We start from the raw sequence: 17382 nt of genomic DNA, 5'->3' as shown, positions 1-17382 counted from the left end.
GCTGATGTGCCACAGGACCCACCCTTACCACCTGTTTTTGCCTCTACACCCATAACCAGGCTCAAATCACAGAAGGCTCCTAAGGGTGAAGTATTTAGTGTGACTCATGAAGAAGCCCACTACTCTCCCACAGAACTTCTTGAGTTTTCTGACTCTTACAGAGGCCTAATGAGCATCCTTGGGCATGCATTTTACGAGTGTGAAATAATGGTGGAAAAATACACACCTAGATCAGGCTGAGTTTGTTGATAGGGGCCCATTTAACAGAGATTCTGAATTTAATGTTGCTGCTCATGGAGTGACACAATGTATAAACCATAACAGTGATAATCGCCCTGGTTATGAGAAAAACGACAAAAAGAAGCATGAAAAGGCCAAAATACAATGTATATAGTAGTAAGCAGGGAGACAAACCCTTCTCTAAAAGGTAGGGAATCAAGAAATGGAGAGAGGGAAGGGAAAGGGGTAAAAGAAAGACATGTAATGTATGTGTACCAAATTTCCACAAGGTATGTGAACATTTTATACTGCACAAATGTATTAATATACTGAAAGAAAAAGAAAGAAGGAAAGGAAAAGAAAAGAAAAAATTTCAGAGCATGATTAAAAGTCACATTTCAGGTTGAGGGTAACTCATCTCAAATGGTCCTTTCATCCCAAATGGTCCAGTTCACCCCTACCCAAAGTCTGGATCCTGACATCTTATCTAGAGGTGTAGACAAAAGGTCTGTGTACCCCTTTGAAAGAAGCAAAAGTCTTCACAAAACAAAACAACCCTTCTTCCCACAAAAACAGCAGCCTACCTATGAGCTAATTTTGAGACTGAAGTGAGTTCCTGGATGCTGAATATTTTAAAGACAAGGTAGATACCAAAAAATGCTTTTACCAGAAAGCTCATGAAGATTAAAAAAACTTGGAAGTAATTGCAATAATGATGTACAGTGTTTGCCTTGGTTTTATAAAATTCATGGCATTACATTGGATATGTTGCCTCAGGGAGCACTTTTTGCCAGAACATGCAAGAGAATGAGATTTCTTTTTTTCTTTATTTTTTTTTTTGCTAATCTAATTTCTTACTTGCAAACCGAATGTACATGTCTAGGATGTTTTTTAGAGGGCTTCTTGTTGTGACATCCAAGTGCTTCACATTCATCAAATCAGTGGAGAGCTAAACCCTGCAGCTCTGAACAGGCCCAAATCTAATAAAAAGGAAGCCGCTGTGCTTCCCATAAATATTCACAGAGAGCATTACCATATCGAAGCTAAGCCTATCTAGACTAAGGCTTAGAAAAGAAACTTCTACAAACATTAAGGCTGTTGTAAACATTGTTTTGGTTAATGATTGATTCTGATTTTTGTACATTTAAAATACATACTTGGAAAGGCTAGAGATATCCAGGTATATAGTTTAAGGTTGTGAATTCATTGCCAGCTTACATTAATTCTGTGAATAATTCCTTAGGGCTAACCATTTCAAAGTCAAAACTCTGCATGTGAACTTCCATCCTAAATAAAGTTCATTTAGACAAAACTTTGACAATTTATTTCGTATCAGGCAGTTTCTTAGTTCTGTAATATGGAAATATGTGCATTCAGCCAAAGTGCATACAAAAAGAACTGAGTGATGTCATAATACTTTTTTTTCTTGCAAAACTATTAATAACCCTAGAAAAACAAATCTTTTTCTACTATTGGTGGGGTAAAAAGTTTCTCTTTAAACATAAAATTTCTTTTCTAAATAGAGGAACTTCTATAGAAACAAAAATTTTTTTATCTCTTTCTGTGTTATGGACAGCACACTTTGCTCTCTAAAATAGCTGTTGGCAATTGAAAGATTGGGAGAAGAAGAAAAATAATAAAGCAACAGTGCTTACGAAGGGCAGGAGGTGGTAGGATGGAAGACAATTGGTCTGGCTTCGAATTGCTGATATTAAAGGTAGAATGCATGTTAGTAGATTGTGTATTGAATTTTGTAGAAAGCACACATCCTCTTCTGCCTACACTAGTTATAGTTTCACTGCTTCCCGTTTGATGCACTGACCAGTAGCCATGGGAATGATTAATGAAGAATTAACCCAATCAAGAATTATGTCTCATATCCAGCAGAGAAAATGATTGGAACAAGATGTCACAGGTTGCTCCATGAATTTATTCTGTAGCAGGCAGATATGTCATATTTAGAGTTTCATTGCTAATATGTAGTGGATCGCCTCAAAGTTGCTGTTACCTTTCATTGTGTGAGAAAATTGGTGGTGCAAGGAGTTGGTTGTTTTGCTAGGAGTCACAACGGCCTGTTTAACTGTGATTTGGAATTCAAACTCCTATGTTTATGGTTTTTTTTTTTTTGAGTAAGTACATAGATACTCCTTTTAACAAAGATGGATCTTTCATGGTACAGTCTTGGTTTGGGCCTTTTGGAGTCCTGGTAGATAGTGTAAGAAAAGGAAATCTAATGGAGTGAGGTCAACATCCAAGACAAGTGAAGCAGGGTTTCAGGGCAGGCTCCAGATTGGTTCCAGATTGGAGCTGTAAACTGGAGCACACATTGGTGAGTGGAGGCACAAACACGGTGCAGTATTCATGTAGCCAGAATCAGAGGAGTATCAGAGTTTGTGGGCATGTCAACTACATATGGACCCAAGATTCCAATAGGCACTGGTATCTGAATCTGTGTTTGTCAGAATTAATTTTAACAGATATAGGGAAAAATTCATATTTAGGATTCATAATGTTTGGTTAGTGTAATTTTTTTTTTTTTTGTCTTTTTCGTTTTTATCGGTACCAGGGATCAAACTCACGACTGCCTGCTTGCAAGGCAGGCGCTTATGCCGCTGAGCTAAGTCCCCAGCCCCGGTTAGTGTAATTTGACACGATTTAAAATTGGGGATAATTGAATACAGTTCTGCATAGCACATGACAGCTGTTAGTTCACGATAATTAATTTATAATAACAGCTATAGAAACATATTTGAGAGGGTATGACTCTGGGTGCACATGCGTGTATATAATTTTCTTTGACTTGCATGTATATACTTGGTTTTTGTGGATCCTGCTATACTAATAAATTTTTCCCATCTTTAAATCTGATTTTTGTGTCATTCACTGCTTTAGGAAAGGTGGCAGACTGAAATAGGGACACTTTCTAAGTACGTATTTTAGCAATATAGGGCATATGCTTTGGGAAGTCTTATGAGATATTAGCAGTAACTTATGCTATTTGGCAGGTATAGCTCTATTCTAGAACATAGTACACTTAATTTGAGTTTCTCAAAACTCTGCTTTTTTTTGGTCTGTTTTTAAAACATAAAATGACAGCTAAAGTAACATTTCCTAAACTAAATGTTTAAAGGATTTATGTGTGATTGTTTTATGAATAATCGTTTAGCAGCAAGAATTCAAACTTTTTTTACTTTGATATATGATTGATTTTTTTTTCTAACATTAGGCTCCAAGAAATATTAGAGAATGAAAGAGGTAACACAATTATTGATGATGTTGTTTGGCCCACTTTTATGACACAAATCATTTACCAGAGAAATTTATCTTACAGCCTAAAGTTGTCAAATTGCTAACATCTTTCTTTAAAACATTTATTGGTTAACATAGTTTATATAATGAAAAGAATACTTGGCCTAATAAATATACATTTTAATATGAATGGATCCTTTTATGAATCATAGAGTAAGCTGTTACAGTAAATATACAGTTTTTAATTATACTGTTGATAATGAATTTGATAAAGTGGTGGACTGTCATTAGTTTTTCATGGCAGAAGGGTAGAAAAGGTAAGCTCAAGGAATTTAAGGTCGTATTTCACTTGCCTTCATTTCTGTTCATCATCTAGTACAGTGCTTGACAGCAAGAAGATGCTCAGTATCTAACTTTCGATCTTTAGTTTTCTTGAAGGAAAAAGCTCAGTGGTATGACTCCAGGTAAGGGACTCTTGCAGCCATGATACATTTTGTGTATTAAGCTGCAATGTTTTGTGTCTGATGTGAATGCTGTTGCTGATTCAAAACAGTAGGGTCTCACTGATTTGTAGAATGAGACAATGCAATCACCAAATATACATTAAAGGTTTTGTTGCTGTTATTCCACGATTGCCAAATAATATTATTTATCATCTACTGGTACAACTCATTCATCTTCTGTACTTAGTCATGGAACATCCCAAGCCTCAGTTGTACTCAGGCCAGCCAGGAAATAGCCTCCCTCCCTCCTTCCCTTCCTTCTTCCCTCCAGTACTTGCTTGTTGTCCTCTCTTTATATTGTTTTCTTTTTTACAATTGGGTGATTTTTATATATAATTTTCTTTGGCTTCTTAGTTTGAGTTAAATTGTGAATATCTACTTTTTAAAATTTATATGCAGGATAGTTCTTTAGTTAATAGTTGTAGCTTTTCTTGCAGCTTTGCTAACTATAACTCTGGCTTTGAGAGGGCCCTTCTATATATATAGCCACTGAAGTGTTTTTGTTTTGTTGGTTTTTGTCTTTTTCTGCAAGCAAGGGTTTAGAGAAGTTGATGGTGATGTGGGTCATCCTAGGCTACCTTGGAGTAGGAGTTAGAAAGAAGCACAAAACAAACGCGTGCATTCACCCAGAGACATAGTAATCTTCAAATATGTGTAGAAAGCATTGTGTGGAGGATGTTGTAAGAAACACTGTCAGTAAGAAGTGTGTGTTTTTGTTCTCTAAGGAAAGTTTGACCGAAGGTTGAACTTTGAGTTAGTATTCCAATGTGTATTCTTAAAGGTCAGAGTTATTTTTCATTCTTCATGAAGTACCATTCAAATAAAATAAGAAAGACATATGCCCAGATGAGTTTTTTGATTAATGTAGTTGATTGTTGGGGTATGGTTATTATGTAGGAACACATTTATGAGATGGAAGACTTATGGATATTTCATGATCAATTGTAGGTCTTTGACCAAGTTACTGTTCTGCTGCTTCTGCTAAATTCAGTTGACCTGACGGTGTCTACAGCCCAGCTGCATATCTTTGCTGACAGTACTGAATCAGAGCGATTGTCTCTACCTTAAGGCATCCCGGGCTAATTCAAGGGCCCTCCCCAGAACGTTCCTGTAGTATTGTCATGCCGTTAATGTGGTCATTCTGTAAGGACCCTCTCCCCAGAACATTTCTATACTATGGCAATGCCCTTAACTGTGCTCATTCTATAAGGGACCCCTCTCCTTGTTCCCTGAGTGTTTCTGTTGTTTCAAGAGCAGCCTGTCCGTCAATATATGACTCAATGTGTGTAACCAATTATGTAACATTTTGTCACTTGCTTTGTACTTCCCACTTCTAAATATTATATGAACTAAGCTTTTTCTAAATTCAGGACTATTGCTTTGGAGGAATTACCCCTGCAACAGTCCTTTGGTGTGAAGAGCCGAAATTTGCTGGTGTAAAGAGTCTCTTTTCTGTGTGGTTTGGTTTGGCTTGACTTGGGAATTTTCCACAACAGATAACATACTTGATCAGACAGATTTACCCAAGTGCAAGATTATGTCTTGATACCTTTATCATTAAAAATGTCTTTGCCATATTTTTTCTTTTTAGATTTGCAACATAATTATCATTATCCTTCAAACTGTTTCCGTTATATCCAGTCAGGCTGCAAATATTAAATTGGAGAAGCAAAGTACTGTAAACATGAGCATAGTCTTTGAAGTTGAATATGAATTCAAATTCCAATGGTGGCATTTAATATTAGTGTAGGAAGTTAAGTTTTGTGAGCATAAATTTCCTTATCTGTAATAATAGGATAAAAATATTGTCTTTATCAAAGAGATTTAAATAACCTGTGAAACTACACATCATGCACATACTAACATGTGTAGCTATTATACATACAATAAAATTAAATATTCAGCATATTTTATATAGAGTGTTTCATATTGTTTTCTCTAGGTTCTCATTTTATTAAGTGCCAAGAAGTTACTCTCTGAGAATTTTGAAATTTGGCTAAGGACATGACTGGAGTTGCTGGGACTCAAACCTAGTGCTTGCAGATTCAAAAGCTGTGCTGGTTCAAGACCCCTCGTTACCCTCAGTTGCCATCCCTTGTTCGCATGCAGTAGAATGATCAAGCAGTGTGCTCACGCTGCTGTCCCTCCCAGTGTTCTCGCAAATGTCTCTGTCTTCTTTTGCAAAAAGTTTGTACTTACTTTTATTCAGGCAGATTAGTGTAATGTTCCAAATTAACCTATATTCTTAGCCTATAAACCTCATTTTTACCCTGAGGAAAAAGTTGCCACACAGCTATAAAGGGAATCTGCATTAGTTTTTGTTGAATGTAGCTACAAAAGCTGTTCCTTGCTTAGGGGACAGAATATATGAATTTGCTTCAATCCATGACATGTATTTAGGTCTTTTCAGGCCGAATTTTTGGAGAAAGAAGGAAATCTGGTATTTCTTCTAAGAGAAGCTTATTTATAAGCTAAATCCCATCTTCACCATTACCACTTATCCAACAGTTCCAGGCTTTGAAGTTGTGAATCAGTTGTTCAGTATGTCACAAGTAATTTTGGCCAAATCATTCTGAGTACTTTATGTTTTCAAATGATTTACTTTTCAATAATTATTTTTAGTTAGATGTGATTACAGGTAATTACAGTAATATATCACTCGTTTCTGACTTACAGATCTTCTTTGGTATGAAAGAAATGGAATTACATATAGAAAGAGTCTTAAGTATATCAAAGAATGGGTATCTTAAATGAAATCTATCTAGTTTTAACTGAAGCCAAAAAAATCTATTAAAAAAAACTGATGCTGAAAATTTTAAGCATATGTAATTAATTCCATCAATCTCTCTGCATTTATCAATAATCTATAAATACATATACACAAAAAGGAACACTGAGGTAGACTGGTATCTAAAATATTCAGAAGAAAATAGAGGAGAATCTTATTTTCATAATTGTTGAAAAATTAAGGAATGTTATTTAGTTTCACTACGATGAAGTATAATAATTTCATTAGAAGGATTTTCAAATTAATAATTGAATTAATAAACACTGGCATTTGAGACTTGCAAGTATTATTAGGAGTTTGACTTTTTCACTATGAGCCTCTCAGTTATTACAGTTCAAGGGGTGAACCACTGTTACTTCTAAGACTTTATTTTAATTTACAATAGTATGGCTATAAAAATTATTTCAAATCCAGTTCTTACCTTACAAACCTGCCTATCTAATGCTATCCAGTATTTAGTGCAACATACTCGCCTTAATTTGTTGGAGCACAGTTATAATGTAGAAACACATTCATGAGATGGTAAACTTACAGCTAGTTCATGATCAATTAGAGGTCTCTGATCAAATTGCTGTTCTGTTTCTGCTAAATTCAATTGACTCTGGACAGTGTCTACAGCCCAGCTGTAGATGAGCACTAGGTCAGAGTAATTGTCTGTACCTTAGGGAACCCTGGGCTGATTCATGCTCATTCAGTCAATGCCCTCTCTCTAGAACATTTCTATACTATGGTAATGCCCTTAACTGTGCTCATCCTGTAAGAGCCCTCTCTCCTGATTCCTGAGTGTTTCTGTTGTTTGAAAACTAGCCTGCCTGTCAATCTGTGATTCAATGTATGTAACATTCATGTAAACGTTTGGTCACTTGCTTTGTACCTCTCACTTCTAATTTTTTTTTTTTTTTTTTTGTCTTTTTCTTTTTTTATAGGCACCGGGGATCGAACTCACGGCTGCCTGCTTGCAAGGCAGGCACTTATGCCGCTGAGCTAAATCCCCAGCTCTCTCACTTCTAATTCTATATAATTCTAAACTCCTTCCTGATTCAGGATGGTTGCTGTGGAGGAATTATCCCTTCAACAGTCCACTGGCGTGAAAATCTTAACAGTCCACTGGTGTAAAGATTAAATGCTGCCTTCTTATCTCCTTGGTGCAAAGAGTCTTCCTTTTGGTTCCCTTTGATTTGACTTGGCTTGGGAAATTTCCTGCAACAAATTAACATTGAAGAAGATCAGTGGCACTAAAGAAAAAACAAACAAACTCCTTTCATAGTTGTTAATAATTTTTCTTTGCTTATATTCTAGAACACAAATTAACTTCACAGTGGCTATTGATTTTACAGCATCAAATGGTAAGTATTGTGATTATGCCCTGAGAAGTACTAACCTCAATTAAGAAAAACAATTTTATTTTTATGAGGGTTAGAAATTTCATCCTTATGTTTACTTATATTTACATATTTTTGAAATATTACATATTTTCCCTTAAAAGTTTGCCTTTTTCAGTAAAATTTCTTGGGCAAGGGATGTAGCTCAGCAGCATAAGTGCTTGCCTGGCAAGTGCAAGGTACTAAGTTCGAGTTCTGTTACAAAAAAAAAAAAAATCGCTGCTGTCATTAAAAAGTTCCTTTATTTTTAGCATTACAGAATAGGTCAGATATGTAAAAGACTACAAGCAGTATAACAGAAATATTTATTAAATGTTGAAATATTGTCATTTTGTTTTAAATGTAACTAAAAACAATGTAAATTTTAGAGGTAAAACCATCTTATATGCCTAATTCTTTTATTCTTTGCTACGTAAAACTATACCACTGCAATGTGTCTCGGAGTCCTCATTTTATAGTTCTATTGTATACTCATCTTTATTAGTACATTCCAATAGTACATATATTTTACACAAATCAATTTTTATTCAATTTTTTTGCATTTTAGTTTATCAGTACATATATATAGTACATTATGTTTATATTCATGTGGGAAGTTGTAAATGTACAGAACACATTTTAATTACTTTTTTTCATCCCTTTCCCACCCCAGCTCTTCCATCCATGTCTTTTTTTTTCCCTCTTTTTGTTTTGGTACATGTTTAAAATACGCAATGTTTACATTCCTGGTGTGGAGTTGGTGCATACATATAACATCCGCTTCCTTTTTTTTCTTTTTTCCTTTTTCCGTTTCATCCCTCTCCCTCCAACTTTTTATCCCTTTCCTCTTTGAGAAATATGTTTCCCTACTTCCTGTTATCCATCTTTTATTTTGTTCTTTATGTTTACTCTGGGTTTCTTATATAAAAGAAACAAAGTGATACTTAAGCTGGTGTGTCTGATTTATTTCATTAACATTATGGTCTTTAAGTACATCCATTTTCCTACAAATGGCTCAATTTTATCTTTCTGTATGGCAGAACAGTACCCCATTGTGTATAAATAACCACATTTTCCTTATTTCTTCATCCAGTTATGGGCAGATAGAGTGCTGCCAAGATATAAGTATTTAAAGTTATGATGCTATAAACATGGGTATGCACGGATCACTGCATCATGATGTCTTTAACTGTTTCAGAAAGATATCTAGAAGGGGAGTAACTGGGTCAAATGGAATTTCTGGTTTTAGTTTTTTTGAGGAATCTCTGTAATGATTTCTATACTGATTGTAGTAGTTTACTTTCTGACTCCGTGTAGAACAGTTCTTTTTTCTCCACACACACTCCTTTATTTTAATGAATTAGTCGTATTCATTTGGTATGGTAGCACACAGCTGTAATGCCAGTACTCTGGGAGGCCAGAGCAAAAAAGATCACAGATTCAAAGGCAATCTAGGAAATTTAGTGACTAAGAAAAATCTGTCTCAAAATTTAAAAAAGGAGCCAGGGATATAGCTCAGTGCAAAGGCCCTGAGTTCAATCCCCAGTATTACAAAAATAGAAATACTGATATTATAGCTTACATATATTCTACATATGGGTATTGATAATTCATATATCCAACATTTTAGGGAGGAAAATTTGGTAGACGTTTAATTTTATTTTGAAACAATTTTGTTTCAAATGCATGAAAACAGTTCTTAGATGTTAAGAGAGGTACAGTGTTCTCTCAACACTGGCCAGGAGTGGTGAGGCCCAGCACTCAGTCAGCCCTGCTAACACCAGAGGAAATGATTCAGGCCCTGAAGTTTATTGGGTTGCTAAACTGTGGTTTCCCATAGGCTGGGTGCTTTAAGTGAATTTTTGATTTGTGGTATTTCCACCCAAAGATAAGTTTAAAAAGTTTATTCAGGCATAACTCCATTTTAGGTTGAAGAGCATCTGTAGGCTTTTTGTTTTTAAATTACAGTATTGTTGTGACTGTATCTCAAATTACATTTCTTTTAGTTCACATTTCTCTCACATTTATGCACATTTCACAAATAATAGAATTTGCAGAGGAAAGAACTCTACAAAGATCACTAAATGCAAAAGTCCTCTATTCAAATGAAGACCAGATGTAGAATAATCTGCTCACTAATAAATACGACTTGGCTTCTTGGTTCTAAAGTTGGATCTACTGATGAGGAGACTGAACACTAAACCAGCTAACTTTTCACTACATCCTAAGTATATTCTCTAACATTGTAGCTTCAAATTAATGGTCTTTATAATATTTTCATTCAGTAAACATAAAAGATAAAATGATAAAGTACAATTTGTTTTAAAAACTAGTTTTGTTTACTAATAAATTTTAGCACAACTGAGGAAAGTAAAAATCTATAACAGAAAAATCCAAGGCACTTACATTTATTTAGGAACAAATAATCTAAATAGCTTCACAGTAGGAAAATGAATTATTAATTAAAAGAAACCAAAATATTAGTCTCAAAGTTTGTTTACCCAGATTGAGGCCCAGATAGGTTCACTGATGAATTCTACCACATATTTAAAGAATAAATAATATCAATTCTTCACAGTCTCTTGCAAAAAGTAGAAGAGGACATGAAGTTTGTCTTATGAGACTATTCTTTCTTTGCTAGCAAAGTCAGACAGAGACATTCTAAAAAGAAATGCTCAATAATATACATGAAGGAAAAACTCCTCAAAAAATGGAACCAAATTGTATTCTGCATCATGGAGAACTGTATCATATGGCAAAATAAGGTTTATCCCAGCAAAATTAGTTCAATATTCAAAAATGAAATAATGTAATATACCCTACCAGTAGAAGAAAATACAAAAATCATAAAACAGGCTCAATTGATGCAAAGTGTTAGACCAAATCCAATACATGTTCATGGTTTAGAACACTCAACAAATTAGGAATAGATTTTGAATTTCATAAAGGAAATCTGTGAAAAACTAGAGCTACATTATACTTTAATGATGAAAAGCTAGAAGCTTTTTGTCTGAAGTGTGGTGCAAGCTAAGAATGTCTGTCTGTTCTTTCCTCTTCTATTCAATATTGTGTCAAATACTGTGACCATAGAAACAGGCAAGACAAAAACAAATACTGAGATTGAAAGGACAGAAACTATGTCTACTTGCAAATAGTATGATTTTGTATATAAAAATCCTAAAGAATCTGCTAAAAGTCTTTTATAACTGATGCATTTAGCAAGGTTGTATGATAGAAGGTAAATATTTATACTGAAGCCAGTTTTTATGTATAATTTTAAGAAACAATTCCCCCCAAAATTAAGAAAATTCATTTATAATAGTATCAAAAGGAATAATATAACTAGAAATATGTTTAACAAAACAGTAGAAAACATACTCTATAATTTGAAAACAATTGGCAAAATAAATTCTAATAATAGATAGAAACTCTAAATAAATAGAAAAAATAAGCCATGTTTATGGGTTAGAAGATCCATCATTATTCAAATGGCAGAACTTCTCAAAGTAATTGACAGACACAGTATCATCTTTATCAAAATATGAAAGGCCTTTTATTTTAAGGTTGGAAAAATCATATGGCAATCTATGTAGAACTGTAAAGGAACCAGAGGAGCCAAAGAAAACTTGAATAAGAAAATAAAATAGGAAGATTCACATTTTCAACTTTTAAAAATGTTTATAAAGCAACGGTAATAATAATAATGTCGTACTGCTTTAAACATTGAAATATAACATCAATGAAATGGAATTAAGATTCCTGAAATAAACTCGTGTTCAAGATAAACTGCTGTCAAGAAGGATATGAGGACAATTCAATACGAGAAAAATTAGTTTTTTTTAACAAGCAATGCTGGAACAACTGGGCAGATGCACAGAATGAGACTCTTGGCTCACAATATATTTCAAAATTCATTGAAAATGGAATGCCTGCCTAAATATAAGAATTATAGATCTGAAATTTTCAGAAGAAAGGAAAACGATGTGCTTTTATGATTTTGGGTGTGGCACTTGATTCTTATTTTAACACCAATATCTTGGCAGTAATAGTAAAAATAGATAAATTGAACTTCATCAAAATTGAAACATGTTTCAGTGAACACTATTAAGCAAAGATGCCTGTAATACCAGAACTCTGGATGGCCAGGGCAGAAGGACAAGTTCAAATTTATCCCAGGCAATTTAGCAAGATCCTCTCTCAGTAAAAATAAGGGTGGAGAGAAGATGTAGCTCAGAGGCACTGAGTTCAACCCAGGAAGAAAGGGAGAATAAAGTGAAAAGAAAAGTCCCCAGAGAGACAAAATATTTGCAAAATGTGCCTCTCACCATCACACCAGGTACTTGTGTCTAGAATAAGGAAAGGGTTGATACAACTAATAAAAAGCAATCAAAATATAAAAAATAGGCAAGGAATCTGAATAAATGCTTCTCCAAATAAGATATATAGATAGACAGTAAGTTGATGAAAAGGCTCTAAGCATTTAGGCTTCAGAAAATAGAAATTGAAACTTCAAGGAGATAACATGCCAATTAGGATGACTATAATTAATGAGATAACAAAGTGAAAAGACAGAGTAATAGGACTTCTTATAATATTGTGGATGGGAATGTAAAATGATGCAGCCTCTTTTGAAAACATTTTGATTCAGTATAATCACATTTATTGATTAAAAACTTCTGAACAGCAAATGAAACTACCAACAGTGAAGCAACAACTTATAAAATAGGAAACATCTTGCCAGCTGTTCCTTGCACAGAGGACTAATATCTAGAATAGATAAATAACTAAAAAATTAGACCCCAAAATAAAAAATCTTAATAAAAAATGGGCAACTTAAATGAACACTTTTCAAAGGTAAAATTGGCCAGTAGATAACATGAAAAGTGTTTGACCTCTCTTGCCATTAGAGAAATGCATATTAAAATGGATCTGAGAAGCTATCTTACTCCAGAAAGAGTGTCCGTCATCAAGAAATCAGAAAATAAATGCTGGCTAGGATGTAGGTGAAGAAAGCCACTCTTCTGTGGCTTTACATTGTTGGCAAGAATTTAAACTAGTGCAGCCACAGTGGAATTCAGTGTGGTGATTTCTTACAGAACTAAACATAGAAATTCCATTGGAGCCAGCTATTCCCTTACTAGGTGTCTTTCCAAAAGAGTTAAAATCATCATATTGCAAATCTTAAAAATGGCCTACGTGCTCATCAACATAAAGAAAATGAGGTATTTATACACAAAGGAAATACTACACTGCCATAAAGGAAGATAAAGTTGAGGCACACACAGGTAAATGGATTCAACTTGAGCATAACATTACATTAAATAATTCAAATAAGTTTAATATCCGATGGTTTCTCTTATGTGAGAAATATATATATATATATATATATATATATATGTATTATATGATTAAAATACTACCAGTAGTTTAAACAATTACAGCTAAGAGCAAAAAATGTTCTAAAATTGACTGTAGTGATGTTTGTGCAATTTTCTGAATATACTATGCTACAAATCATAGAAATGTACAGGAAATTTGTAAGTTAGTGAATTTTGTTTCAAAAAGCATGAAAGAAAGAATCTAGTCAAACTTGATTTTCTTATGACAGACTAGTACACCTCTGCACCAGAATCCTATGTAAGTTTGATAGTTATTATGAGGTTAAAATACTTAAAATACTTTTAAAAATTACAGCTAGGAACAAGGGCAGGAGAATCTGACTGTGACTCATATTCTTGTGTTGCCAGTTACGATACTGTATGATTTGGAGCAAGTGATTTAATCTGAAAAATGGGTATAACAAAATGGCTATGTCATGAGTTGTCTGAATAGCTTAAGTGAGGTACAGAGATGGAAGATGTTCAATATGTATTACAAGTAGTATTGCTAGTAACTGGGCCCTCGCCTTCTTAGCCTAAGCATTTTTATTGTTTATAACAGAGGAACCTACATGACTACAGACTCAAGGACGTACCAGTTTATTTTTCAGCTACTAAATTTTGTTGTGCAGAACGTAAGAGCTATAAGAGAATGAAAGGAAAAATAGTCACCGCCTGAGTAAACAAGAAATTGTTTGGTCCATGTGAGACATAAGCTAAAGGAGAAAAAGATGAATTTATTTCAGGACTGGGTGCAGTTTAGAAAGTCCCATTAGTGTCCAGTGGCTGGGCAGGCCTGAATGAAACTCTGGAGAGAGATGGGCAACACCCTTAGTTTGGTAGGACATCCTCCTGTATATAGGTAAGACAGTAAGACATGGTACAGTGCTGATGATACTTTTAAACGTTACTTCCTGTTTTGGTGATTTAGTTATTTTCATTTGCCATATTGGCAATGATAACACTGCTTCTTATATGTGAGAGTTGTTCTAAATAACCAGTAATGGTATTCTTATATTTGATCAAGTGGCAAAGTCCCTCCCTACTTTGGAGGTAAGTAGCAAGGAAAATTTGTACTGAATAAATTAAAAAGACAAGAAGGCTTTATTCAATACTTTTTGGAAATAGGGAAGAGAAACAGAACTCAACAGGGCTGATACAAGAGGCTGTGGGTTGTAAGTCAGCTGGTGAAGAGGTGTGGGGAAGGGTGAGGGCGTGAGCAGGGATGTGGTCCATGCAAGTAGGCAATCGGTGTTTGCTAATGGCAGTTAGTGAGTGTAGAGGACAGGAGAAGGGATGCTCCCAGAAGTTCCCCATGCTTGTTCTCCCTGGGGAGGGAGGCAGCAGTTCTGTCTGTTGTCTTTCTTGATGATTTATTTCCAAAGAAAAGCCCCGGGTCCTTAAGGACAATATTCCTCAGGTATAGAGATTTACTTCTGAAAGGAAAAGATGAAGAGGTTTAAGTGACATAGCAAGGTCCTATCTTAAATATAAGTACTGGGAGTATAGCTCAGTGGAAAGTTCCTAAATTCAATCCCCAGAAAAGTTAGTTAGGTTGAAGTGAATATTAAGTATCTTGGTCAGAAGTCACTTTTTAGAAATTTTGTCATATGCAGTCAGTACTTATGAATGTATCTTTAGGACAAAAATTATATGTATGGCAAACAAAGGGGGAGGGAAAGCCTTTGTTTTCTGTCTAGATCTCAAATTCTACGTGTTAATTTTTTCTCTTATCAGAGAAGAATTAATCACTGCAGCTTACTTCCGCAGGCAGCCTTCTGCTGTGAAATTGAGCTTTGTGTGCTATTACAAGTTGCATTTAACTTTCCATTTTCACTTAAGAAATTAAGTGGACTTTCTGGCTGCTTTGTCCTGTTAATTAGAGTAACTGAATGTGAATCTCAGTGTGTTGGAGCTGGTAGCACATGAATGACATTCTCTTTCAATTTCATCTCCATTCAAATACAGCATACTACATAGGAACAATTGTTTTAGTAATATAGGACTGGTAAGTGACTCAGACAATAGTAACAGTAGTAGGTAAGCTCACAAGTCTTTGGTGCTGTATTATTTTTAATCACTTTTGAACACATAAACTTACAATATCTTACCTGTAAGCATGAGGTTAGAGAGTTTACAGATCTTTTTCTAAAAATACTAAGGCTTTACTCTTACTTTGTGGCTTTTAATTTATTATCCAGTTAGAAAATCTGAATGATATTTTCCAATTGGGATATGTTTCAAATACTCGTTTCACATTTGAAAATATTAGGAAGGCCTTAATTATCAAACCCCATTAAATTACTTGGATCCTTTGATTATCGGCATTAGAACTCATGCTAAGGACTCATGATTTAAACAAAAAATATCTGCATTATGAATAAGACTAGCAAAATCTTATTTTGTACACTTGTAGAATGGAAAATCAAAAATAGTCTATGAGATAGGCAATAAGGAATAATTTCTGGAAAATTCTGCATATGCTTTGGTATTTCTTTGAGAAACTTTCTGTGGGTCTGATATTATAGTAAATATTTACATGTTGGTATCCATATGAAAGAGATATGACAAACACGACGAATGTAGATATAAAAACATATTTGTAGATACAAAAACACTGTTGAAAATTTCATTGAAAGGGACATCAAAAGCAATGTCATAAAAAGCCTTATCTTGATTATTTACATGTGAAATATTTTTCCTGCCACCAGGCAACCCTGCCCAGCCCACTTCTCTCCACTACATGAACCCTTACCAGCTGAATGCTTATGGCATGGCACTGAAAGCCGTGGGAGAAATTGTCCAGGATTATGACAGTGACAAGATGTTCCCAGCTCTGGGTTTTGGTGCAAAACTGCCTCCAGATGGAAGGATATCTCATGAATTTGCTTTGGTAAGAATACTGCCAAAGATTTGGTGTTTTTAAGAAATGTGTATTTTAATACTGATTTTTTTTACTACTTCTTTACCCGTTTATGTAGCAAAACTTGCGGACCATGGATTCAGTTCACTTTGAGTATTTATACATAAGTCTAACTGAAGTTGTGTGGTTGTTTTTAAATACAGAAAACCCCCAATAAAAACAATGATGCAGAATTTCAAAACAAGATGATATAAAATTAACAATAGTTAATATAGTATGTATTGTTATCTTCAAATTAATTTCTCAGATTGCAAGATGTAGACATGCATAATTGATCAAACAATATAAGCACAAACCATTTTTAATAAACTTAAATAAGTAGTATAACTCTTAGTAGTCTTTTGTATATATATTTATTTTTTTCTTTGCTCCTTTCACTCGTCTTTCCTTTTCAGTAATTTCTTTCCCTTTCACAATAGGTGTTGTAGATTTTGGATCTTATTTACTATTTTAGTTACTTACACTAGAGAGACAATATGATGTTCACACATGTGAATTTGTTTTATTTCTCTTATGAGTGTGATCTCTAGTTGCAGCCATTTACCTATAAAAGTCCTGAGTTTATCCTTCTTTGTAGCTGAGTATTATGCCATTATATAAAAATACCACTTGTTTTTTATACATTCCTCAGTTGATGGGCATTTGGGTGGGTTCCAAGATTTAGCTTTTACAAAATTGTGCTGCTATAAACATGGTGTACATATATCACTGTGATGTGATGCCTTTAATTCTTCTGGGAATATACCCAGAAGGGACTAACTGGGTCGAATGCGACCTAGTTTTTAAGAAATCTCCAGATTGATTTCCATAAGAGGTGTACCAGTCTGCCACCAACAGTGGAGAAGGGTTCCTTTTCCCCCCCTCGCCTGCATTTGTTATTGGTTGATTTCTTGATGATAGCCATTCTTTCTAGGGTGAGAAAGAATGTTAGTGCTGTTTTAATTTTCATTGCTTGAATGAA

General features: G+C 34.4%; 1 protein-coding gene across 2 annotated transcripts in view; it reads left to right on the top strand.

Moving 5' to 3' along the window:
• Window positions 1–17382, top strand: part of Cpne8 (copine 8) — a 219847-nt gene that overhangs the window by 169932 nt on the left and 32533 nt on the right. For both annotated transcript variants that reach the window (XM_063254539.1, XM_063254540.1), the window contains 2 exons: window positions 8059–8105; window positions 16210–16391. In XM_063254539.1, coding sequence (XP_063110609.1) covers window positions 8059–8105; window positions 16210–16391 — 229 coding nt within the window. The remainder of the gene's footprint in view (window positions 1–8058; window positions 8106–16209; window positions 16392–17382) is intronic.

The sequence above is a fragment of the Cavia porcellus genome, unplaced genomic scaffold, assembly GCF_034190915.1.
Source record: "Cavia porcellus strain 051 isolate PalLab524CR breed Dunkin Hartley unplaced genomic scaffold, mCavPor4.1 scaffold_8, whole genome shotgun sequence".
NCBI lineage: Eukaryota > Metazoa > Chordata > Mammalia > Rodentia > Caviidae > Cavia > Cavia porcellus.
This window is presented reverse-complemented; position numbering and strand designations above follow the sequence as displayed.